Source organism: Cantharellus anzutake (assembly GCF_015039405.1).
Source record: "Cantharellus anzutake strain C23 chromosome Unknown EI90scaffold_2, whole genome shotgun sequence".
NCBI lineage: Eukaryota > Fungi > Basidiomycota > Agaricomycetes > Cantharellales > Hydnaceae > Cantharellus > Cantharellus anzutake.
Window position 1 is genome coordinate 1,306,817 of NW_024066952.1, and position 23,497 is coordinate 1,330,313.

Genomic DNA, 23,497 nt, shown 5'->3' on the forward strand with positions numbered 1-23,497 from the left:
CGTCCTGTCATGCGCTTACTTGACCCCTTTCCCAGTCCGTTACTCGTTAGACTACACAAACCGCCTTGACCTTCACTCCGACGGATGGGGTTCTATAGTTGAACCGCTTGCTTAATTGTCCATAGGACATGCTTTTCTCGGTCGGCCGAGACAACTAAGATCCAACCCTCCGGGATCCAGGGCCATCGCCCAAGGGACACCATCTCTTATCTGTGCACTGAATTGCCCATTGTGCAGTATACGTGGTACATGAAATGGATAAATTTGTGGGTCCACAGACCAGGTTGTTCGGAATCCCATAATCGCGAAGGCTCAACAGGAAGAGTGGAGGGATTCAAGCAGTGTGACAGTTCCGATTGACCTAGGAGTTAAATCACACACCACTTCGTCAATGAAACTGTCGAGATGGGGTCATCTCAGAAGCATGTACTAGTTATGATAGGTGAGGCGACAACATGCCTTGCGAGACCAGCGGGAAGGTCGGGCTCGACATAGTGGTCCCTTGTGCGCTTCGTGATATTGAAAGCAGAAAGGATAGAGGCAAGCGTGATGAAGATGAACGCTTCGGCAAAATGCAGACCGACGCATTTCCTAGAGAATAAGGATCGTCACTGAGGAAGATTGTTACGTTGGGCATGAAATAATTGCCTTCTGCCGAATCCAAATATGAATTCCTTAGGATCGAGAGCAGGACTGTCACCCAAAAACCGTTCGGGTTTAAATTTTTCGGGCTCTGTGTAATAACGTTCGTCTCTGCTCATCCCCCTGAGCATGCCGAATGATGAGAGACAAGCATCGAGTATTGCGGAGCAGGATCGGAGAACATACTAACCATTGATTTGGGAAGATGATCGAATCACGAGGGATAAAGTACCCTACGGAGCTGGTGAGCTTGTGTTTATGCTGCTCAAGACGACAATGTGGCACCTTTATAAATACCATCCTTTACAGGGGCATGACCCATTCCAAGAGGAAGCACTGATAGACTGGATCAATCCTGGAACCCGTCCGTATGGGCGTGTAAAACACACCAGGATTCCATCTGTGAACTTCTTTGATCACAGCGTTTAGATATGGAAGTTGATGTTGACTGAAACCAAAACGGAATAGTGTCAGAAAAGGATAAGGAACATTCCAGAGTAAGTACGCCACGCACTCATCAAACGTTGGTAAACGTATCACCTCATTCTCAGACAAGGTGCCGAGCACCTCGTCCAATTCCTCCTGTGCCTTTTTTTGCACCTCAGGATAAAGCATCATCGCAGCGAGGAAGGTTTTTATCCCGACGAGGGTCGTATCCACGCCGCCATTGTAGAAGGAGCCAGCAGCAAGCTTGACGGAATCTGGGTTCTTCCCAGATAACACGAGTCTGTTCACAATAGACAAAGACTAAAGGCAATCACTACCAGGCTTCTACGGAAGCTACATTGCAGACCTACTTTGTCTTGAGACAATGCATGCTGGAACGTTTTATCCAGGAACTTTTCACGCGCCGCGCGGAGGAACTGCAGATTCATAAATACCAATGAACACACCCCTCACGGCGTGGCGGAAACCTACTTCTGCCTCTTTTTTTAATCGTATCCATGGAATATACGCAAGGACAGGAAAGTAGTCGACCAAATGCCTGCCAAAAATTATAAAACCAAATGTTCCACCGGATCCCCCCTTCCTACCCAAATACTGGAGGTGTATGAGCGAGCTTGCGAAACCATGGATCTCGATCCTTTGCTTACCAACTTTTCGGCGTCTTTGGCTGTGATCCCATACGTCGTTTCGAGAAGCGCCCCGCCGATGCGCCTTGGAGTGTACATTCAGATGATCGATAGGGAAATTCCGCGATGCACCTGAGACTCACTGCTGCAAAGTGCTTTCAAATACGACCGGATTCTCAAGAGCATCGGCGAGTAGCCGTAGACTGGCCTCCCGAAGAGCAGGATGTAATCGCGTCATTGAGCTTCTTGTTACTAACTGGTGAAGCATTCCTCGTCGCTCTCTCCACGCCACCCCGTACCGAGCTAGAGAAAAAGCGGAGTCTTCTGTACCGATCCTATTTTCACATGTCGAGTGCGGAAAGTCAGACAGGCGCCAGGGAGAAGGTTCTACCACCCACAGCATTCCCACCATGGTCATTGTAGGTCGGTCAGAATAAGTGGCGGCATTGTTCCCAAGCATATCTTTGGCAGCCTCATAGCTGTTTAAAACAACCATCTGGCGACCAAAAAGATTAAAGCCGACGATGTCACCTGCGAGTTCTCCCCTTAGGTGCTTTAATCCCTAGGAGTTGTGCCAATATCACACACCATAAATCCCTCGGAATTCGAAAAATGCTTTCCAAGGCAGTGAAGATTTGAGGTTTTCCCGAAGGAGTCTATAGACCATGAAACCCCCGGCCCTTGGCCCAGGAGGATGGGGAAATCCTTTAGAACGACGCCTCCAACGACAGGTGTAGATACTTTTCCACAGAACAAAGCCCGCTAAAAGCAGCCATTGCACTGTTGAGATCATCCTTGGAATGCAAATGAAGACAATAGCCTCAAGAGTAAGTTGTCAAGAGGCGAACGGTGTGTAGGGAAGCACCCACTTATATAGGAAGGGAGAATCAACGGCCCAAAGTGGGAAGAAGTTTTGCTGCAGTGATTTTCAACATGGTGTACTTCCAAAATACCTAACGAAGTAAATCTCGCGGACATCCCCGAATGAAATACACTCACCCTTGGGATACGCGCAAAGTATATGAATCCTTCTGACTTCAAGTGAATGGATGTTGAAACTCCACAAAGAATACCGGAAAAATGATTTTAGCAAAATTAAGATCCTTGCCGGCTGAAGGAAGCCCAGAAACTTTTGTGACGAACAGTCCGTTGGGATTGTTTTCATTTCGTCCAAATTCTGCACATCCAAGCCGCAAACTAATGCATTATCAGGGCGGTGCTGCAAGCCCTCGAGTGCTACGCCGTTCTCAGCATAGCTGAAAGTCGGAACGGGGACACATTTCGCTGACCCTGTCCTGGCGGCCAGCTTACTATCGTGGAATATTAATCACAATAATCGCCCAAAAGTTGATTGGGTCGGGCTGTTGGAAAGCGGACCCGGGCAACTTCAGTCAGAACCTTTGGCCGCCTCATGCCACTCCGCACCACACACTCATCAGGCAACAGTTCCTGCAGGATGAAGACCCGCTTATCGCTCTAGGGAGCCATCAGGAACAGGACAGGAGCGCCCACTATTATGTAAGACCTCCAGTCAGAGCGGAACCACCTCCCCAAATCCGATATTGCCGGCACAACGCCCAAAATATGTCTCGGACTTACCTGTAGGGGGCGGTGTGAAGCTACGCGGGAAAACATATTCCCTACTTGCGTTTGTGTCGGAAGAACTCTGCCCTTGGCACTCTCACAGGCACTCTCAGTGCATGGGTTATTTTCGGGTCCTACTTTAGCTAGGAAAGCGGCTAGGAAATGCGTGGATGTATCATGGGGCACATCTGGTGGCGCCTGCTCGGCGCTTTAGCCTACGCTCTCGATCTCCTCAATGAGATCGAAAGCCCGTGTCCAATCAAAGAAATAAATATTATGCGTAGGCGACGACCCCATCAACCGCATAATCCCACCCGTCGCCACAGCAAGAAGATATCACTGAATCTGGTCGAGGCTCAGCCTCGCGTCAGACTTGGAGCACTAAACCAAATCGGCAAAAAAAAAGTATGGGATGAGCCAACGACGTGCAGTTGGCAAACACAGAGGTTGAATCGGGAATTTCCACCGCCGCGACCTTCGTTGTCCTCACCATAAACGCAAGTTACGGTGTGGATGTATCAGTAGTATCAGCAGGTGGTGGTGACAGGTGACAAGGACGACTGCACGGGTATCATGCGAATAGCATAACATTGATGATATGTATTGGTGTGCTGGTTGTTGGACAGGTTCGGGGCTTACTCAGGAACAGGCACGACCGTCTCTGAAAAATTTGGGCAATTCGCAAAGGTGAGCTACAGGTGACTAGCTTTTTCTTTATGGGAAGAGCTAGAGAACCGTGACGTTGGGAACTCGGGGAAATAACTGAATTGATCGGGTCTGCGGTGCTGCTTATATAATTATATATGCTCTTATTGCAGTCCAATTGACGAACACGACTTCTGTCCCCACGATCCAGTGACATGACTTCGAGTAGGCCATTCTTTTTGCTAGGGGTTGCCGTATAGCGCTTCAACTTTTTTCTTCAGCAGGAAGGGTGCTACCTGCGCCCTCGGGGGAAGCCCAATGTGTGGGTTGAGATCAGCAGGCCCGACATGGACTATTCGTCAACTCCGTTTAAGTTCAGACTCAGCGGTACATTACCAGCAACAGTTTAGCCTAACATCTACTCAATTCTGCCATCGCAAATGGGTAGCCACTCGCGGGCTACTTTTGCTTCTCCTGGGAGTGCTTCTATCGAAAGCTTGACGGTGTCAATGGACGCTATCAGTGGAAGCACCGTTATAGCGTCTACTATAATTTTGGTCTCACCCCCATTCACGAAGTCGGCCGTAAGCATTTTCAACGCCCAGGACCACTATATATATGTCGCCCCGTAGATCGGGTGCATTCCAGGGTGGCTGCAATGAAAGTGGTGCTGCTGGGAGAAACACTTTCCCTGGTGGGGGTATCGATCCGATCAATAACTATTGTTTCTTGCACGGAAAAGGCTTGAGGCATGTTCGTTTTTGCGGCATGGACTACACAAGTGATGTCTGCAGGCAGCAATTTACCTCTGGATACTCGGGATCTGCGAGTGAACGATATCTACTTCGTCAGGAAGACATTGGTTTGGAAGGATACTTGAGCAGGGTATCACAGGGCATGTCAAGACATGAACTAAACAGACAGAAGGGGGACCTGGTGCTTCGTTTTGTTGGAAGCAACAGCTCAACGCCACAGGCGGTCAGGGGCGGATCCACTCAGCTGGAAGACCCGGAACGTACAATCGCGCTTTTGGGGGAGCGTCGGGATGCCGTATATAATTAACTTGAGGTTACACAGCGGCGCTGGGATGGGGAAATGCGTCCTTGTTCCTTTATTCTGTTTCTGTCTTTCTCCTTTGTCTTGCATGTAACCCTTGCTGCTTTGGCGGACGACGCAAGCGGCGTAGGTTCTCTCTGGCTATATATTTAAGGGCTCGGCCTGTAGATGCGGATACCCCACTAATACTCGGTATCCGACGTCTCAGATCACGGGTGTGGCTTTTTCATGGGGAAAACATGTCACATTGGAGTGGAATTCCAGACCATCCAAGGGAGTTCACCGGCCTCTGCTAGTAGGTGCGATACCCAAGCCTCCGCGACTAATACATGATTACGAGTCCCTCCACATATGGTTTCAATGTGGCAGTGCATGACCCACGCATTGTCTGAAGTAGACCCATTTCATGCAGGGATATACACCGGACAGCGATTGGAGAGTACTTAGTTTTCTATAATAGATAGACCACTCGAGAATGTTCTGGTGTTGAGAAACCGTTCACATAGTACGGCTCCCGAATGTCAAGTTCATCAGGTGTGCCCATTCAATTAATACTTCCCCATTCCACCACGGAAACGCAGACTTGTCACAACTCTACTTAACATAACAGAGATTGGGATCCTGCTACACGTGGAACAAGGGTGTAGTGGAAATGGCGCCCCAGCATGTGACGCAAATAACCAGCCACTGGCCGCGAGTTATAAGGGGAATCGGCTCAGATAGCTTCCATTTTGGGGAGTTGGCATAATCCATCAAGTTTTCTGAGCTATGCACACAATCGGAACATCGATCCCCCCACTCTCGGAGGCAGCTTACGAGTGATACCAGCTTCCCGCGCCGAAGGAAACGACGTTTTGTGGTTGTCGGGCTACTTCGTGCCACTGGGCCCAGCTCGAAATTAAACATTGCATGCCTACCTGACATTGAGGCACGGCACGCAGCCTTGCAGTGCACATGCTGAACAGCACGCAGGGATACAACCAATAGGTAAATCAATCGGTAGATCAAAATGGACGGCCATGATTATACGCCCATGCAACCCTTTTTTATTTTCTGCCTTTTGCGTCTGGTGAACCACCCGCCCGCCGCTGCGGCACCGATGTGTGAACCAGAACCTTTAGTCTCGCCAGGTTCGCGCTGGATGGTGTGCGGGCTATGTCCCCCCACTACGTCATATGATAAAATGCAGGCGCCACGTCCTAGCAAATTCTCCAGTTGATGTGTCGCGAGAAGTGGTTGCCTGCATCCTCATCGGTGTCTTGCTGCCGATTGATCGTGGTGCGACCGATAATTGTGGCACATGCCGCATAGTGAAGATTAACCTGCACTGCTTTCAAGGGCAACCATGAGTTTCCAGGATCATACACGGAGAGATCCGTGGCCGTAGGCGGTAATGGCAGAGCAGTCGGGGCTAGATTGAGCAGCCCGTATCGGATAGTAGACTATGCATGTTGTTGGCGTGAAAAATCACGAAGGCTTGCGGCAACTTTGTGAGACCTGAGTGCGATATCGAGGGGCCAGTACGCCAGGATGTGAAATCACATCCACATTTTTGGGCAATTGACGGGTGAATCACCTGTAGCGAGAGACACGAAAGCGAGCCTTGCAGGACCAGCACGACGGACAAACTCTACGAAGCTTCGGAGGCATGGAGCATCGACAAGGCAGAGGATATTTTAATGAGAACGAGTGTGTACAGACTTTCAACGCCGCAGGACTTGGTGAAGTTGCTAATTTGTTACATGAAGATCCTCCAGGTCTAGAAACACACTTGGGTCAGGTAAATTTGCCGTCCAAGAGCTGGTAAGGCCCGAATCCCTGGGCATTCGATCAGTAGCTCTTCTCCATGTCCGTTCCTCTGGACATAATGACTCTAGTCAGTCGCAGAGAATCACAAGATCGGTGCACAACTGAGCATCGATTGACACGAGGAATGAAATATTTGATAAGATTTGGGTCCCAGTGTTTGTTGGTATGCGCTATGGCACGGCAGCTGATTATTAGAGCGGGAGCGCGTCGGCTAACCCCGCTGGCCAAAGTATTGCACTCCATTCGCTCATAAGGTGCCCATAATCGCGACGCATCATTCTTAGACGAAATGTCAAGGATAGCCTTGGGCTTTCATCTTCGCTTCTGACAGAAAAGTCACGACATCGACAGTGAAAATGAAGGGAGGGGGAACCGCCCGGAAGGGTTCACTGGTAGTTTTTGTTATATTTTCCCTCTTCCTTGAGCGTCCGGAGAGGAAATCTACAAGGCATCGGCCGAATATGCGGGGAAAAACGGGCTCGTCTTCTGAAAAATAATACGGGTGAGCATGTGGGGCGGTCTCGGCAGTTTCAGGAATCGGGCATCGGATCTTCGGGGGCACTCGACGAGGGTCATTATACCGGCACGACAGTCGTCAGGAAGGGTCCGATGGTCTCCATTAGAAGATCTCGAGGAGCATATCTGAGCCACTTTGTAGCAGCTGCTAAAGACTAACATCTGGCGATTAAAAGAGATCGAAAACAAAATGTGTGGCCTCGGATTCGTCCAAGAACTTTTGCGTTGGTGGGTTACTGATTGCCGAATCGATGCGACAGTGTGAGGCGTCAGTTACATAAGCTCTCCCACACGCGTATATAAGTACCAAGCGAGAGTACAAGGGGACTCTCCACCAACTCGGCATCCGCAATATTCGAATGCCGTGGCTGCATCGGCGTTCGCCGACTTAAGAGGCTGTGCTAAACCGCGGCACTGCCACCGTCCTACTTCATCGATCTGTGTTAAGTTTTGTCATGGTCCGTATCTGAATATGTTACGTGGTCCGAAAGCTTGTCTAACTTATGGGGCGTAATGGGTATCGTGAAGTTGCCGCTGTCTCTGCTAAATGCTGCCCAAAACAAACCAATGGCATGTTCAGGAACCGATTGATGCTGTGCTTTCAACTCTGATGACTTGCCTTCAGCTTGTGGAGTTAAAGAATGGGGAAACGTTTAACGGACACCTTGTTGACTGCGATACTTACATGAACTTAACACTTCGAGAGGTCTACCAGACCAGTCCGGAAGGAGACAAGTTCTGGCGCCTGAAAGAGTGTTATATCCGCGGCAGCACTGTGAGTACATTAGGATTGATCATTATTCATCAGATTACACGCTGATGTACGTAGTGTGCTATGCTGACTTGAGCGCCACAGATAAAGTATATTCGCGTCCCAGATGCTTTATTAGACACCGTGAAAGAGGAGCAGCAACGGGCCCGAGAGGCTGGAAGAGCGCGTGGCGGAGGCACAAGAGGAGGTAATTTGTTTGCGCATCTCAGTCCCCACCTACTGATACATGGCTCCATGTTAACAGCGAGAGGAACGCAACCCCGAGGTAGATTTTGTAGCATTTTTCAGCGGTACGAACATAATCCGGACTCACCCATTTCCCAAGGGAGGGGGACAGGACGAGGTGCATCTCAGGTGACCCGTGGCGCGCGAGGAGGAAGGGGTGGACGTGGGATATAGAAGTGCTCCCGCAAGCTATCCACTTGGATTTGAAAATAACTTTAGTTCTGGTGTGGACTTCTTTCCTCAATTCAATTGATCTGAGTATCGGATTTGGCAGTGGCATCAATTACGCATGAGAGTCCGTCAAGTCGACCAACCGCTCGCATTGTGCATGGTCCTAAGGGAATAAGGATACTACTGCATTCCTGTTCCGAAATCGAAGGATGCACATGGTCCTTTACCAGTGTACAAATGCTTGAGTGGTTGGGTGACATCTACCCGGAAACTGCATCGTAATTGATAATAAGGACAATAATAACAATAATATTAGAGCAAGAAATGTGAAAAGATAACCAAAATTCACAGGCACGCAACAAATGGAGGACACGGGCCATGAGCAGGGGACGTGTGACAGATGAGGACAACGATGAGAAAGGCAACGGGCGAGAGGATAAGGCGAGGTAGCCTTCAGATGAGGACGTTTTGGTAGAAGGCTGGCACTCCATTCAAGAACCGCCGGGGAAGAGGCTCCTTAGCTGGCTCCGACGTACCTAAGGCCGGAAGCACGCGGGTGAACGGTTCCCCTCTGTTGTCTTCCCATAAGAAGGAGAAGCTGCTGGACTCTCCTGTGAAAGATCTCTCGCCAGCCGACTTCACATGGACGGGCATGAGTGCGAAGCGCGCGTCGAGGAAGTTGGTTGCCGGGATGCGGATCAATCTGGGGGATGAGCCCGATGACTGGGAATGCATCTCGGAGGGGGACATCTCCAGCGCATATAGTGGCGTTCCGGTCCTGGCGTCCGAGGTGGGTGATGGGGATTGTAGCCACAATGAGCCGTCTTCTTCGTACTCGACGTCCTCGCCGATAAAGGACCCGTTATCGGAGTGATCTGTAGCGGGTAGCGATTCAGAATGATGCGCAACCACACAGCCGAATGAAACTTACCTGGCCCAGGATGCCGGCTGATGGCAGTCCGCTCCGGATATGGCTCAGGGTTGTCACGTTGTTCTTCGTCGACTGCTATGGATGGGGATGTAAACAACGTGCCACCAAGAACTGTCCTGATGGGCAAGGGTAGATGTGGCGACCCTGGGTCCTGGTGGACGTGCCAATGCCTGGGTGCGTGTTCGGATGAGATGTTGACTCACCATGGTCAGCATTATTGTCATCCACGAAGTAATTTATGAATCTGAACTCCGGCATCAGGGATGACGACAACCTCAAGCTCGTAAAGAGTTGAGAACAAGGCTAGAGTCAGGAAGACGTTAAGGGGGGGAAATCGTTGAGAGGAGACACGAGGGAGAGGCCAGACATAATAAGCAGTCATTATGCCCTGCCACTTGCCGGATGCAAAGTCACTTCCTCAGTTTTCTTTGGCCAACGAACCTTTGTGATAAAGCGAACGCCCGCGTGGCGAGGAACAACAATAGGAACAATTCCCAAGATGAAAATTAATCATAATTAACGCAGCAAAAAAATGATAATTACACGTCGCCAGTTTGAGGAGCAAAAAGGAACATTGTGAGATTAGCACTAATGGTGAAGGGTGAAGATGGCCAGCATCGAGAAAGAAAGCTCAGATCGCCTGGTCAGATATTGAAAAATGAGCAGATCGGTTTGTTGTCGCGAAAGCAAGGTTGGCGGAGACAAAAAAGAAAACAACATGTGGCGAGGCTTTGGGGAGTGCATTCTAAAAGTCGTGGTTGGCCCGTGCCGCATTCTTCCTAGACTTTCTGAGACGCATACCAGCAGCGTACTCCTCCGCTGGAGGTTTAAAGAAGAGCGCGGGCTTGGGTGCCGGAGGCAACTTGGGTGAAACAGGTATCTCTCTGACTTCTGGAGACGGAGGTTCCGCTTCGTTAATGGTAACATTACCTTCATCATACGCAGACGGACGAGGGGCCATCTTCTCGTCCGGATTCACAAGTAGGACGGGCTGCGGCGAGTTGACCCAAGTAATACCCAGTTCGCGGCAGTAGTGGTTGACGGCAGCGTGAAAGACAGTCTTGCGATTCAAATAAGCCCCCCAATCTTGCCAGTTACTGTTGTGGGGGATACCCATAGTAATTTCGAGACTCCTGAGAACAAGGAATGGGCTTTGGACTACGATCTCCGGCAACGGTCCCTAATCGGTACACACCTCTGATTGTCGATACGTTGCAATGTACAATTAGTGCCCCCTCCGAACCAGCGATTATCATCAGTTTCGATCCAATGATTAATACATTTATCGAGTTGATCGAGTTTTTCGAGAGGCGTCCGCCAATTGACCTGGATCCTCAAATTCTCAAACATTTTCTTGAACCACGTGTAATGTAAGCAGCACTGAAAATCATATGTCATTTTCAGTCACTTACCTCGCTACGGCGCACGTTGGAAATGAACTTGACGAAGAGTTGCGAGTTGAAGTAATAAACCTGTGTCCCATCCGCGCGTGTAAAAGTCGTCGCGAACAGACCCATCTTCTTAACAACTAAATTCTCCTCATCAATGAAGCATCTGTCACCGGTATCAAACGGACTGGAAGAAACGACGAGTCAGTCACTTGATGGTACGAGCATGCACAGACAAAATAATACATACTGGGTGACGAAAAGGAAGATAACTGCATCAAAAGCATTCGACGCAGAATTTTTGAAAACAAAGGAGGCAGCAAGACCGAGCTGTTGGAACATGCGAACGAAAATAAGTCGGTTGGGAAAAAGGGTTGTGGGGTCTCAGATGATACGTACAGTATAGATCGAAGCCAGGGATTTTCTAGTGCGAGTCAATGAACAAATCAGTATAATCCACTCGAGAATACAAAAAGCGGAAGCGGAAGCGGTTCATGTTATCGTTTACCACTATTTCCGCCACCCGGACTTACCCAATGGAGACACTGAAAACAGAGAGCGAGACTAAGTAAGGGGTCACGTCAGAAAAGAAGACCTTTCTCGCCACTCAACACAAAAAGGGATGGAACACTTACTAAAGAAAAGAACCATCGTAAAGAACACCATCATGATTATATCCAACGACGACAGCGCATGATCCACATCCCTCAAACTTCTAGCCAAGAACCGACGTTCTTTGTAAATCTTCAAGATGGTCGTCTTGATCTCCGCTCGAGTGATATCTCCATTCCCATCTTTGTCAAAAATCTTGAAAGCCTCCTTCGCTGCCTCATGTGTACCATAGGCAGGATAAAAATCCGATGGAATGAGATGACGACGTCTGTGGTCCCCTCGGAAAGCAAAATAAAGATTACGCGCCAGTTTCTATCGTTGAAAGAGGGTTTACACCACGTAAGTCGGACCACAGGTGTGAACAACGAAAACAACGGCCAACCTTCGCTTCATGAGGGCTGCTGATCGCGAAGCCCAGATCAGCGGCCGTGATGTCCTTTCCCTTGATATTCCTCGCATCGTGCAACACAGCAGTCTTCAACACTCTCGCAGCAGTAGTGGCGACAGCTCCAAAACCTTCATCATCCGTCACCTCCGTCTCACCACCCCCCACACGACGATTAGAATCATTGTTATTAGGAGGGTAGGTGTGAGTTTGACTTCCGGACCCCAACGCAAAACGAGGTGACGGGGAATTTGATCTAGATCTTTCCCCTTGAAAACTCCCCCTCGTGACATCAGCTGATGATATATTACTAACCCCATCCCGACCCGAAGATATGGGTGTCATCTCCGCGGTGAAAGCGTCGTTCGTCGGATCCGAGGTAGGGACTCGTTTACCCCCGCCAAACCAGCTCTTACTCGATCGCTGCTTTTTCCGATATTTTTTCGCACTTGCGGGAATCTCATCATTATCAGCAGCAAATCCAGCTTCTAAAGCTTGGGGATCTTCAGTTTGACTCTCAATAGGAGTCAAAGGCCGACTTTGGGGAGCGCGGAGTGGTGGAAAGATGACTCGGCCAAAATTGAAACCCGACTGCCGATTTTTGTGTGTGGGCTTGTAGTCCTTGAGGTGATCCAGCACGTTGGTAGCCTTATTTACTTCCTGGATGCGGTCCTCGAAGGCGACACGATGGAATGTGAATCCTATGGAGAAGGTTGTCGTCAAGTGCCTGTAGTCAGAAACTGAATTATGTACCGATCATTTGAAGAATGATCTTCTCTATGGAGAATAATAGAACAATGAAGAAGATAAGTACAACAACTTGGTGAAGCTGGCACGAGCATGTTAAATAGTCAGTAGTCTGCTGTCGAAGCGATGACAGCGTAGCCTACCCTATCAGTGTACGCTGCCTGACTAGAGGATCCACCCTTGGAATCGTATAAATGAAAGATGCCAGAAAATATAATCGACCAAGACACCCAGCCACTTGAAATCACCAAACAAGAGAGTCAGTCTCTTTTGGTGACCGTGGCAAGAAAGTGAGTAGCACCTTGCCGCATAAAGAATAGGTTTGATATGACCTTTGAATGCATCATACATGGCCATATTGCTCTTGAACCTTTCCGTAACGGTTCCCCAGGAGATATGGACGATCCAAGTCATAACATGTGGCACAATGTTCACGATCGCAGCGAGATACCAAGAAATGAGCAAATTGGCGGCAGCCCAATAGAACCAAGCGGAAATGTTATTTGAGACCCAACGGCGACGTGGCGTAGGGTGTGGTTTGTACCAGTAGAAATGAACGAAAATGGGGACAGCCGCGAGAACGCCCACAAGAATTGTGGACCCAATAAGAGTGGAGAAAAAGAAGGTGGCGATCCTGGAAGTTGTTTGTCAAGAATTACTATGGAGAAATGCTTGGATGGAAAGGCGATCAAACTTGCCGTTTCGGACCCCACTTCTTTTTCTTAGGGGATTTAACACCAAGCTTCTCCTCGAACCTTGCTTCCTCATCGACCAAATCATCCTCATCACTCCAATCGTACGTCTCATCCTCATCAGATGCCTCGTCCTCGGTATTGACAATGCTCTGTCTTCCTCCAGAAAAGACCCTTCTCTGCCCGGTGGCATCAATTGAATTCGGGTGAGCGGGATGTTTATGCCCAAGTTCATCAGGGTAGTGCACAGTATTGCCAGAAAAGTCCCTGTTGGTTTTCGTACCAACCAGCGTATCTCCCTCGAAAACATGTTGACCTTTTCGACGATCCACAGTGGGGGAACCCGGCGTATCCTTAGTATTCTTGACAGGCTCGTCAGAATCATCCGAAGCCCGAGATCCGTCAAGCGGACGTTTCTCATCGGATGTGCCAGCTCTGTGATGAAGGTCAACTTGGCTTGCGCCATCGGAGAGATACTCTGGGGGAAGTGTCAACTGGCTCATGTTCAAACGATAGGGTGGGGTAGTCTGGGGTGGATGGTTGCTTTCATCCGAGGGGCGGCCAAGCTCTAAGTGAGGCGGCGAGTCCTGTCGCTGCGGTATATCAGATGAGTCATTAGGGTTGGCAGACGAAGCCATAGTCTAAGAGTGAAAACAAATGAGAATGGTCCAGTGGTGAATGGGGAGAGACAGCAGTCGTTGCTAAGGATTGGAGCAAAAATGACTGAATTTCCAACCGTACACTAAAGAAGCCACCGGAGATCCCCTCCGACTCAGCAACATATTTGTATCGCGAAAGCACACAACAAGAAATAACTGAATTGAGTTGAGTTTTTTAAGTTAGGCTTCTAGATGCACGTCGTTATGTAATTTGAAATAAAAAGTGGAGTTGAGTCTTTTTTTGCAATTTTTAACCGCTCCGACTATAGGTGACTATCGAAAAGACCGCTCTAGGCACATGCAAGAACATCTAAACAGCTACGAGTACTGATATTCTATCATACAAGTATCAAGGCGTGGCACGTCCCGGCCACCTAAATTGAGAGTATTTAAATCGTGTCAGGAACGTACAGCCACCGTTGATCGGAAACCAGAACCACTCACCGAGGGTACAACGAACACTCTCGAACGGTATAACGGTTGAGCAACCACGCAAGGAGGCGCTGCAGAGCAAGGCATGTAAGAAGATAGGAGTGTCGGTACATGTTGATGACTCACTTCGACACCAAGGCCATATCCACCATGTTCACATGTCCCATATTTCCGTTGGTCAGTGAACCTGCGTCACTGATTCCAGCCAAAAGACCTGCGCTCCACAGCAAAACAGGCTTACCAATAATACGGTGCGGGATCTATCCCTTCGCGTTTATACCCATCTAGTAAGTCATCAATTCCAGGGATACGCATTGAACCACCTGCGCAAAGAGTTTGTCGACCTGGGCATCAGAAAAACAAAAACGCCGTCAAAAGGGCATTCTTCTGATCACACTCACCGACAATTTCTCCAACATTAGGCATCAATAGATCACAACTCTCCGTAAACTCCTCATCTCCGGGGATTTTCTTCATATAAAACGCCTTCAGATGCTTTGGGAATCCATGCAGAAACATAGGGACTCCGAGTTGATCCGTCATTTGACGCTCTGCCGCTTCCGCAATATCATCACCAACAACGTGGTCAACCAGTTCACCAGTGTCATCGTCCTTCCGCTTGATGTCGTGCTCGATGAGGTACTTGATGGCATCTCGGTACGACATGCGCAAAAAGGGTCGTTTCGGTGGTTGAAACTTGGGATGGAGCTGCTTCAACATGGCTGCTAGGCGAGGATTCTCGAGTACGGTGTCAACCGCTTCGCAAATCTGAGGATTAAGGGTACCACTGATTATAGCATGAAGCGAAATGGGGCGATCATTATGTACGTACGACTGTCTCGATATGGGTCATCAAATCGTCGAACGTTATAAATGCCAGTTCAGCCTCTAAGTGGGTATACTCGCTCAGGTGTCTGCAGAATGTAAGATAAGCGTCACTGATTCTGCTAGCACTCGCAATCGAACCTTCGAGTGTGGCTAAAGCAGTATTCGTTCAGCTGGGAGAGACGAACAAGACAATGAAATCAACCCACCTATTTTCAGCCCTGAAACTTTCCTGGATACAATAGACGTCTCCGAGACTGGGCAAGCAAGTTTCCAAGTACAGCTGACTGCTCTGCGTCAAGAACGCCGGCTCGCCATAATAATCAAACTTGAATAGAGTAGCGCCTCCCTCTACTTGAGTTTGTACCATGCACGGAGGAGTAACCTCCACCACGCTATGCGCCTCAAACACTTTTCGAAATGCGGAAAGAACCCCTGCCCGAACGTGCATGATGGAAGCGGCTACCTCTCCACGTAATACGAGATGTCTGTTGTCGGCGACAACACTGCCCTCTGATTCCTGGATACTACAACGTTAGTGATGAGCCGTCAATCCAGACGGAACTACGTACCGCATTGAGTTTACTTGAAAATGCGTCGTCCCCTTGAGGGGAAGCACCAAGAAGTCTCCAGTAATCAGCAATTAGCTCGTGTCCCCCTGGTGCAGTCTTCCCTTCCGGTACTTCAGAGATAATTCCATAAATCTCAACCGTTGCCTCCGTTGCCAAGGTTAAAGCATCATACGTCTGAGACTAAAAGGGAGTCCATATGAGCAATAATTAAATAAACCAAGAAAACCTCACCAATTTTCCAGCCAGAATGCTTTGCAAGAAACCGGTTCCGTCACGCAAAACAATAAAAGTCAATTCTTTTTGTTGTCGAAGGCGATGAACCCAACCCGACACCCGAACACGCTTTGAGCGAAACTTGGTAAGCTCTTGGATCTTACTCTTTCACATTCGCTTCACATCAGTTACCACATACGAACTACATGCAATATATGCTCAGTTACCTTGGTTGCTGGAGGTAAGGAGGTGTCTTCCTCTAAAACGATCTTCTTGCTCTCTTCTATCCTCCTCGCTTCTCGAGCAAGCCTCTCGGCTTCCTCCTTTTCCTTGGAAGCCTTCTGATCCTCGTTCTTCTTCGCCTTCCGCTCATTAAGCTCCATCGTCTTTTTGGCTTTCTTCAAGGCTGAGGTACCAAGAGGCTCGTACTCCCCTCCAGGTGTCTTCCGCGCAAAGACATTGGCTTGTATTCCAGCTACAGTTAGGGCTCTGAAGGCAGTTTGGAATGGTCTCTCGGCTGACCCATCACCAACCTCGTCAGAGCCTTGATCATCGATGTAAACTTTTCCAACGGAGTCTGCTGTAGTATCAGGCATAGTCACGCGTAAAATCCAAGTATTTATAGTTTTAGATACTCTTGCAAGCTAGGGGGATACAGATCGAGTTTTCGGGGCCTTGCGCGATCGCGTCGAATCAGATGGGAACAATTGAGTGGCGCTGAAGCTTGACTCGATATCAACAGAGCCAAATAGAGTCACCGCCTTGAATTTCTGGCGGTTTACTACATGGCTTCGGAAACGACCCCACTGCTCGGATCTTCTCTGGCGAACGAGGAGGAATGTTTTCAGCTTGAACTACCAGACCTTCTATCAACTGTTCATGCACTGTCCGGAGTGGAGCTTGTCACACCAGCATTGATAGAACAACGCCTTCCGTGGAGGGCTGACGAACACCTCTCTCGTCGAACTGCCTTTTACCTTGCCGTGGCAATCATACTTTCTTCCCCCGATGTCATCTTCCGGCCTCATGCAGAACAACATACTGCCTTCTCAGATATCCAACCTGCACTTTTGCCCACTCTGCTCGAAGATTTGTTTGGTGCATATATTACAAGGTCTCAGAGAGCGTCTTTGAGTAGAAGCGAAGAGGATGGGGGTCTGGACGAGGCTATGTGGACATCTTTGCGTGTTAGTGCGGATAGTGATGCACGGGTTTCCGGTGAGTGTGTTGACGGGGAGGATTTGGGACGACGTTTTGAGTTGAGTTTACCGCAGTTGTTGATCTGATCAACTACTCCTCGGAGCCGTCCGTATTATTTCTAAACCCCGTAATGAGTGCCTACATTACAAATGCTTGGAAAGGCGGCGTCAGGTGGCCCCTTCCTCCAAAATACGGCATCATGCAACGTTTGAACGCGATATGCAGCCCAAGGCGCGTGCGAGCAACTCACTATAATTTCGCTCTTTCTCACAAGCCAGGTGTCAAATGCAGGGCTTCGCACGCAGTGGATATCCTATTCCATATGCTGCATTTGGTTAACTTCACCATCTTCCTATTGCAAAGTGACCCGATTCCATTTGATCATACATGGCAAACAATCCTTCTAGTGATCTACGCTTTTGCATCGATGACTCCTCTACGGCCGGCGGCCATTCAAATGTCTCTCTTCCCCATTCTCGTAGCATTCGTTGTCTACGGACCTCACATTCCCGATCCTGGGTCCTTCTCGTATACCCTTCTGCTTCTCTCTTACTGCTGGAGCATACTGTTACTTCTTCTCCCATTCCCACCAACACCTATATATTTACTCACTCCTCGTGGTGCCCTGTCAGCCTCATTGGAATTCCGGTCCCTCCTCGTTCCAGCAGTTTTCCGACCCGTATTATTCTTCCTACCCCTTATACTAATATCACTATTTCTCCTGTCGAATGGACTTGGGGGGCCAGATCCATGGTCTCTTTCGCCCCTTCTGGACACTCCAGCAATCATCAGTGGACTAATTCCTTCAGCCCCTCCTCCCACAAGGATCGCATTCTTCATTCTGCTTGTTTTATCTTTTTTCTTTGCTGCACTATTTGCAGCTTCGTCCCTCATTCGACATTCAACTCGACCTGGAAATGAGATGGTAGCATCAAGTCGTACAGGGCGGAGGTCACTATCACCCGAGATTCTCCGCGAGCTATTGATTGCTACGACCATTTACTCTCGCCCAAGGAGATACCCACCACCGCTGAATCTTATTCCGTTTGTACTCATAGTTCTGCCCCGTTACGCCACGCGCTTGTTTGGGAAGCGGGATACAGTCGAACGATTCTTCACACACGTGGACACCGTGCTTTGGAGTACGCTTGTGTTGCCTCTCGAAGTGATCATTGCCGGATTGTGGCGTTGGAGGAGTCGGCCACTTTCGCAATCGCAGAGAGTTCCGGCTTGAATGTATGCGTACATGTAACATATGTACCGCAAACGGTCTTTACAATTAATTGTCATCATTGTGATGATCGTCCTCGTTCGAGCACACGCGTACTAAAACCTAACAATGACCTAAACTCTGGCCCCACGTACTACAAATAGTTAACCAGAAGCTGCGCCGAATGCCGAACCAGCGCCATGACTGACCTTAATCATTGGCTCAACTACTTAATGCCATTTAAGAAGAATAAAAAGGAGGGGGACACAACCGCGGGGGTGGATACCCTTGTACGACACATCTTGGATAAGGATGTCTGCAAGAATGTGTTCATTCTGGTATGATATTCTTTGATACCAGTTATTGCAGCGCCGGCGCTTAATTGAAACTAAACAAACGTCATAGGCGGGAGCTGGTATGCTTCAGGCTTCCCTCACAGGACGAACCATTAAGACTGACAAACGTTATCAGGGATATCGACTTCTGCTGGCATCCCTGACTTCCGATCGCCCAAAACAGGTTCGTCATCCAGTTGCATCCCTATTCCAGGAACTAAAGATCATACCCCCGGAAGGACTCTACGCCAATCTCGCACGATTGAATCTACCTTATCCCGAGGCCGTCTTTGACATTGGCTTCTTTGAAGAACGGCCAGAACCATGTCAGTTCCCAATGAGCCAAGGGTCTCTTCAAATCGTTGCTGACAACATGTTGAAACCTCAGTCTATGCTCTTGCCAAAGAGTTGGAGCCAGGAAAGTTCCGTCCTACAATCACTCATTCATTCATTCGGTTACTACATGAAAAGGGCCTTCTTCATACCTGCTTCACTCAGAACATAGATACTCTAGAACGTCGAGCTGGCGTACCTGTTGAAAGACTCATCGAGGCCCATGGTAGCTTTGCGACCCATTCATGCATCAAATGCGGTGCATCGTATCCGGATGACAAAATGCGCGAATGTGTAGCTGTCCAACGAATCCCGCGATGCTCAAAATGCAAGGGCTTGGTCAAGCCAAATATCGTTTTCTTTGGCGAGTCGGTGAGTTATATGCTGAACATCTGCACGCAACTGTATACATGTGCTCACAAAACGCTCTCAGCTACCCACTTCATTCGGCAAAGCCGTCCCATCTCTACGGACTGCGGACTTGCTTATCATCCTTGGCACCTCGTTGTCGGTGTTCCCATTCGCCTCCCTTACCTATTATGTCCCAAAAAGTTGTCCTCGCGTGCTCATTAATCTTGACAAAGTTGGGGATATTGGATCTCGAGAAAAGGATATTCTCCTCCTAGGGGACTGTGATACGGTTGTACGCCAGCTTTGTACGAAGTTGGGGTGGGGTGACGAGCTAGAAGCTCTATGGGAAGTAACGGGAGATCTCGTGGAAAGAGACAGTGAAGCGGAAAGCAAAGGAAAATCCCTTGCCACGACGGAGGAATCGAAAGACGAAAAACTTTCCCGGGAGGTGGAAGCTCTCACTAAAGAAGTCGAGAAGACCCTCAAAATATCTGAGGAGCATGTCAAGGTGGTAAATCTGGAGCTTGCAGAATCTTCCAATACTGGGGAGACACCATTGAGAGAAACAGTAAAGGACTCAGACGAGAAGCTGGGGAACCGCTCCGAAGTCCCAAAGACCGAAAGTGACGATCAAACGGATACTCCTGAAAACGCTGGGACGGTAGCCGATTATGAGAATCCTGGTACTATCCTGGACAAGACGAATTTGTGATTGTTCGCTGTCTGGCCCACTTATTCTATTTCTTGTCATTTCGTGTCTTGTATTACGTCGTGTATGATGTACATCTCTAGGTGTTTGGCAACATATGGTCGAACCTCTTCTCGCTCGACCCGCTGAGTTTGCATTTTGTGTCGCTGTCAAATTAAGCAGCCAAGTCGGATCCTCAACGTTAGAGCGAGACTGAACCCGCACTCACAAAAGCTAGTACAATCCCCCTAGTCACACACTGATATATTTCTTTGAAGTCGAGGTGTGTCTTCGTGACTCCCATACTGCTCATACCTGAGACGACAGCCTTCTTTATTGTCTATTTTAGAGTGTCCCATCAGTCCATAGGCCGCAAAGATATTGTTCTCTCACCTCTTTATTGATTCTGACTAGGGTCTCTTCTCCTGGCGTGACTGTAAGGGATGGTTTACCATCAGAAGGCTTGCGATCTGGAGGCGACATGTCTCTAAGACCACTGGGCGCTCGAAGGGCGTCCATTGTGCCAAAGACATCATCCTCTTCCCCATAAAGATCCGGGTGAAGCCGGCCCTGAATAGAAGGCTTTCGTGGTTTGGGGACTTTCATTGCATTTCCACCAGGCCATTCCCTCGCGCCATCCCCTGATGGCTGGAAAGACTTAGTCCGTGAGAGTGTTCCTGACACCTTCACTTTGGATGGGACGGAAGGTTCCAAGAAAATACTATTCCTCACGGAGTTGGTGCTTTCGGTCCGAGCCAACTTTTTAGCACGGTCCGAGCTCACCACAGAGATAGATGAAGCGGACATTTCTCTTCGTCGCTTAGTGAAAGAATCTGACTTGGAGAGTGTAGCAGCAGATAACAGGGGATTGCGTGGAAGGGGGTCATCGGGTCGTGGTTTTCGTTTTATTTGGTCACTTGTAGAAGATATTGGGTTGAGCCGTGCGGCACGGATATGAAGTATGCGAGGGGTATCATTGTTTACACCATTCAATTCTTGAGTGTCCAGCTCTGCGTATATGACGATACCATCGCTCTCGTCTCCTATGGTGAATGTGAATATCGGCTACTAGAAAGTCATACGTCTATCAATACATACCTATATCATCCAATCTTATCTGGACACAATATGAAGCGCGACTATCCCGACGAGAGAGTGTTTCGGTGCAGAATATACTTTCAAAGTAAGCCAGCGCCAGCAGGGACTGAGGATGTATATGCCTATGGTCCAAGATTGGAAGACTTTCCAACATAGTCCTCTCTAAACTTACACATGCACATCAATCGAGATGTCGAGTCGGCTCTCAACAGATGAGAATGGCACCACCGAGTTAATGTTCAGGGTTGGTCGTCCCCTTTGTGATTCGAGGGCAAGAGCCAGACGGGAGGTCATGAGAGAAGAAGTTGGAGCCAGGGGGAAACAGGCAACAAAGCATATTCCTAGCGAAGGTTTGTGGGCGTGAAGTTTGTTCATGAAGGTTATTGTTCGCAATCACCTTCAAGGGAAATGTTGGTTTCTCCATTCAAGAAACACAATGAGCCACGATATAGCACCCGAAAAGACGTGTGAGGGGGCTTAAGAGTACGGGAATCCCCTCTCAGTGTTGGTGTCGAGATGTTGGCCTCGCGGTTGCGAATATCACTCTTGAGCGGTGTGGGGGAGATGACATTCACGACAGGGACCCCGCTCAAGTCGGTCAAAGGTTGTTGAAGGGTAGCATTTACATCCTCGACGGGCATGAAAATGGCACGGTAGCCCAGTCAGATCGAATTGGAACGTTGAGGCCTGGAGGGTCGGGGAACTTCAAACAACAAACAACACGCATTCAATAAAAACATCTCGCGTCGTCCACGCGTGACGACGCGTTTTCCTCAAAAAATTCAATGTACTAAGCATTAATGATTCCTCAGCCAGCTTTTCATCTGTCTGTTGCGATACGCGGTGAAGATTGTAGCAGAATTCTGATCGTTACACATTTGTGGCTTCAACTGCCTTTTGTTTCTTTAATTGATACGCCCTACCCCGAAAAGCAAGCCCTGATGTGAGTGGCGCAGTCCGCAACATATATAAAACTTGGTATGATGCGTGCTCTGCGCGAGACTTAGGCCTGGAATCTTCTTTATAACCTCTTTCTGTGCATCCCGTAGTAGCTGGCTTGCATTCCTCTTCGTCCAAACGCATAGATTCTGTCTACAGTATGAGAACCCTTTAAACATAAATACAGTTCAGTAATCTTTGTCATTCTCATGTCCACGCCACAGCACCAGCATCCATTTATGCAACACCTACACCAACACCAAACATCCATCCAATCCCAGGCGAAGATGGCGTAGCGCTTGAAAAAGAGGCAAACGACCTAATAGTAAAAGCCTGGAGGAGAACATTGGGTTCCCCACTCTCAGCATCTGCACACTATGAACAAAGTTCCGTAAGTGCTCTAATTCCCGAGGTTGCCAGTACTCGTGCTAATCTTTAAAGAAGGCGCCCAAAATGTTTCAGTCTTTACGCAGACAGCTGAAACGAATCCCGAAGCTAGGGAGTCGAATATTCCATCTTCCCGCTTGGTCACGCCCTTCAGCCCGCCATCGAAAGGCCAGCGGACCCACGCGTGACGTTGGGCAGAACATAAGCTCCAAGATGTCCTCTGAGCAACCCGTGAGCCATACCTAGTGATCATCTGAGCATCATCACCTCATTTAGACCCCGCAAAGAGCAATTCCGGTATAGAGGCTTCACAAGCCCTCGCCCATAGTTGGCCTCCCTTCTCCGAGCCCTCACGTGAGCAGGAAGAAGTGGATGAGGCGGGTTTGGTGCCAAATGCTGCAATCGTCCTGCAACATCCTTCGCATTCGCCACGGAGTAACGGGGATCCAGGGCCACACCTCGGAGTCTACACTCAAGATGCATCAACGGTTGCACGGGAAGTCGGCCCGGAATGTGCGGTCGCCGATGCGTTCGGTCATCGATTTGATGACTTGCCTTTGCCTCCCGCCCCTGTATTCGTTGCCGATTTGGCCAGGGACTGGGCAAGAACATCATGGACAGGGGGTACGGGAATTTCTGTCGCACGTACAGTCTCTCTCCCGCCGTCCATCCTCCCCAGCTCCCGTGCAAGCATCACTCAGTCAGACGTGACTAATGATCAACCAAGTCCAGTATCTGGATTAAATTCCGAGTGTCCAGAGTGTTCCAACAAATGTGCTGTCTACACGACCCCGTTAGAGCTGCATTTCATGATGGAGGAAATGGGTCGATCTTTAAGGACTACGTGCGGATGCGCCAACAAATGATATGGTACGCGATTGATTGTTCCTGCGCATCCAACAAGCCGAGGCTTAGATGGGACGCCTCGTTCAGACTGCACCATACAATATACCTTGTATAATACCGGTTGTACATTGCCACACGATGTTGATTTGATCAGATTCAAG

At 49.0% G+C, this 23,497-nt stretch overlaps 9 protein-coding genes across 9 annotated transcripts; 4 read left to right on the plus strand and 5 right to left on the minus strand.

The window, feature by feature from the left end:
• Positions 1–218: 218 nt before the first annotated feature.
• Positions 219–2,505, minus strand: EI90DRAFT_3031037 (cytochrome P450). The gene is made up of 13 exons (XM_039058282.1): positions 2,304–2,505; positions 2,114–2,246; positions 1,859–2,050; positions 1,737–1,800; positions 1,561–1,683; positions 1,440–1,505; positions 1,157–1,389; positions 1,032–1,090; positions 928–978; positions 833–875; positions 649–765; positions 460–591; positions 219–397 (listed from the first exon to the last, which is right to left on the minus strand). Exons 1-13 carry the CDS (start codon positions 2,380–2,382, stop codon positions 313–315), a joined length of 1,377 nt encoding a protein of 458 aa, XP_038923449.1. The 5' UTR covers positions 2,383–2,505; the 3' UTR covers positions 219–312.
• A 5,129-nt stretch (positions 2,506–7,634) lies between these two features.
• On the plus strand, positions 7,635–8,532 carry EI90DRAFT_818696 (uncharacterized protein). The gene is made up of 5 exons (XM_039068091.1): positions 7,635–7,783; positions 7,854–7,895; positions 7,951–8,100; positions 8,182–8,284; positions 8,342–8,532. Exons 1-5 carry the CDS (start codon positions 7,781–7,783, stop codon positions 8,494–8,496), a joined length of 453 nt encoding a protein of 150 aa, XP_038923450.1. The 5' UTR covers positions 7,635–7,780; the 3' UTR covers positions 8,497–8,532.
• A 414-nt stretch (positions 8,533–8,946) lies between these two features.
• Positions 8,947–9,639, minus strand: EI90DRAFT_3115501 (uncharacterized protein; the record flags this gene model as incomplete). Its single annotated transcript, XM_039062794.1, has 3 exons — positions 8,947–9,368; positions 9,425–9,575; positions 9,628–9,639. The coding sequence occupies 3 exons, from the start codon at positions 9,637–9,639 to the stop codon at positions 8,947–8,949; spliced, it is 585 nt and encodes a 194-aa protein (XP_038923451.1).
• A 530-nt stretch (positions 9,640–10,169) lies between these two features.
• On the minus strand, positions 10,170–13,714 carry EI90DRAFT_3143512 (uncharacterized protein; the record flags this gene model as incomplete). Its single annotated transcript, XM_039065031.1, has 13 exons — positions 10,170–10,557; positions 10,620–10,777; positions 10,837–10,999; positions 11,063–11,142; positions 11,212–11,236; positions 11,346–11,376; positions 11,448–11,736; positions 11,807–12,510; positions 12,563–12,638; positions 12,700–12,793; positions 12,858–13,190; positions 13,255–13,515; positions 13,536–13,714. 13 exons carry the CDS (start codon positions 13,712–13,714, stop codon positions 10,170–10,172), a joined length of 2,781 nt encoding a protein of 926 aa, XP_038923452.1.
• Positions 13,715–14,256: 542 nt separating this feature from the next.
• EI90DRAFT_2902856 (uncharacterized protein) lies at positions 14,257–16,545 on the minus strand (the record flags this gene model as incomplete). The annotated part of the gene is made up of 10 exons (XM_039054113.1): positions 14,257–14,281; positions 14,352–14,410; positions 14,466–14,526; positions 14,581–14,662; positions 14,741–15,107; positions 15,172–15,277; positions 15,374–15,684; positions 15,737–15,916; positions 15,968–16,108; positions 16,177–16,545. 10 exons carry the CDS (start codon positions 16,543–16,545, stop codon positions 14,257–14,259), a joined length of 1,701 nt encoding a protein of 566 aa, XP_038923453.1.
• A 147-nt stretch (positions 16,546–16,692) lies between these two features.
• Positions 16,693–18,648, plus strand: EI90DRAFT_3031052 (uncharacterized protein). The gene is made up of 3 exons (XM_039058283.1): positions 16,693–17,167; positions 17,224–17,380; positions 17,441–18,648. Exons 1-3 carry the CDS (start codon positions 16,735–16,737, stop codon positions 18,381–18,383), a joined length of 1,533 nt encoding a protein of 510 aa, XP_038923454.1. The 5' UTR covers positions 16,693–16,734; the 3' UTR covers positions 18,384–18,648.
• Positions 18,472–20,256, plus strand: EI90DRAFT_818499 (Sir2 family transcription regulator). Its single transcript, XM_039068090.1, has 6 exons — positions 18,472–18,697; positions 18,765–18,774; positions 18,831–18,878; positions 18,934–19,020; positions 19,083–19,399; positions 19,461–20,256. Exons 1-6 carry the CDS (start codon positions 18,560–18,562, stop codon positions 20,088–20,090), a joined length of 1,230 nt encoding a protein of 409 aa, XP_038923455.1. The 5' UTR covers positions 18,472–18,559; the 3' UTR covers positions 20,091–20,256.
• EI90DRAFT_819177 (uncharacterized protein) lies at positions 19,704–21,882 on the minus strand. Its single transcript, XM_039068092.1, has 5 exons — positions 21,337–21,882; positions 21,165–21,286; positions 20,460–21,109; positions 20,296–20,406; positions 19,704–20,233 (listed from the first exon to the last, which is right to left on the minus strand). Exons 1-5 carry the CDS (start codon positions 21,537–21,539, stop codon positions 20,126–20,128), a joined length of 1,194 nt encoding a protein of 397 aa, XP_038923456.1. The 5' UTR covers positions 21,540–21,882; the 3' UTR covers positions 19,704–20,125.
• Positions 21,883–22,327: 445 nt separating this feature from the next.
• On the plus strand, positions 22,328–23,452 carry EI90DRAFT_3285051 (uncharacterized protein). The gene is made up of 2 exons (XM_039066948.1): positions 22,328–22,721; positions 22,778–23,452. The coding sequence occupies exons 1-2, from the start codon at positions 22,557–22,559 to the stop codon at positions 23,354–23,356; spliced, it is 744 nt and encodes a 247-aa protein (XP_038923457.1). The 5' UTR covers positions 22,328–22,556; the 3' UTR covers positions 23,357–23,452.
• The last annotated feature ends 45 nt before the right edge of the window (positions 23,453–23,497 follow it).

Bases quoted from the DNA above. Each gene is read 5' to 3' on its own strand.
- EI90DRAFT_3031037 (XM_039058282.1), bottom strand. From the start codon at position 2,382: ATGGTCTATAGACTCCTTCGGGAAAACCTCAAATCTTCACTGCCTTGG. The intron at 1,801-1,858 runs GTGAGTCTCAGG...GTACACTCCAAG, and splicing joins TTTGAAAGCACTTTGCAGCA to GCGCATCGGCGGGGCGCTTC. The intron at 1,684-1,736 runs GTAAGCAAAGGA...ATACACCTCCAG, and splicing joins CCAAAGACGCCGAAAAGTTG to TATTTGGGTAGGAAGGGGGG.
- EI90DRAFT_818696 (XM_039068091.1), top strand. The intron at 8,101-8,181 runs GTGAGTACATTA...TGAGCGCCACAG, and splicing joins GTTATATCCGCGGCAGCACT to ATAAAGTATATTCGCGTCCC. The intron at 8,285-8,341 runs GTAATTTGTTTG...CCATGTTAACAG, and splicing joins TGGCGGAGGCACAAGAGGAG to CGAGAGGAACGCAACCCCGA.
- EI90DRAFT_3031052 (XM_039058283.1), top strand. From the start codon at position 16,735: ATGGCTTCGGAAACGACCCCACTGCTCGGATCTTCTCTGGCGAACGAG. The intron at 17,168-17,223 runs GTGAGTGTGTTG...AGTTTACCGCAG, and splicing joins TAGTGATGCACGGGTTTCCG to TTGTTGATCTGATCAACTAC. The intron at 17,381-17,440 runs GCGCGTGCGAGC...TGTCAAATGCAG, and splicing joins AACGCGATATGCAGCCCAAG to GGCTTCGCACGCAGTGGATA.
- EI90DRAFT_818499 (XM_039068090.1), top strand. From the start codon at position 18,560: ATGACTGACCTTAATCATTGGCTCAACTACTTAATGCCATTTAAGAAG. The intron at 18,879-18,933 runs GTTCGTCATCCA...TACCCCCGGAAG, and splicing joins CTTCCGATCGCCCAAAACAG to GACTCTACGCCAATCTCGCA. The intron at 19,400-19,460 runs GTGAGTTATATG...AAACGCTCTCAG, and splicing joins TCGTTTTCTTTGGCGAGTCG to CTACCCACTTCATTCGGCAA.
- EI90DRAFT_819177 (XM_039068092.1), bottom strand. From the start codon at position 21,539: ATGAACAAACTTCACGCCCACAAACCTTCGCTAGGAATATGCTTTGTT. The intron at 21,287-21,336 runs GTAAGTTTAGAG...CTTGGACCATAG, and splicing joins ATCTCGATTGATGTGCATGT to GCATATACATCCTCAGTCCC. The intron at 21,110-21,164 runs GTATGTATTGAT...CATTCACCATAG, and splicing joins GATAAGATTGGATGATATAG to GAGACGAGAGCGATGGTATC.
- EI90DRAFT_3285051 (XM_039066948.1), top strand. From the start codon at position 22,557: ATGTTTCAGTCTTTACGCAGACAGCTGAAACGAATCCCGAAGCTAGGG. The intron at 22,722-22,777 runs GTGAGCCATACC...GACCCCGCAAAG, and splicing joins AGATGTCCTCTGAGCAACCC to AGCAATTCCGGTATAGAGGC.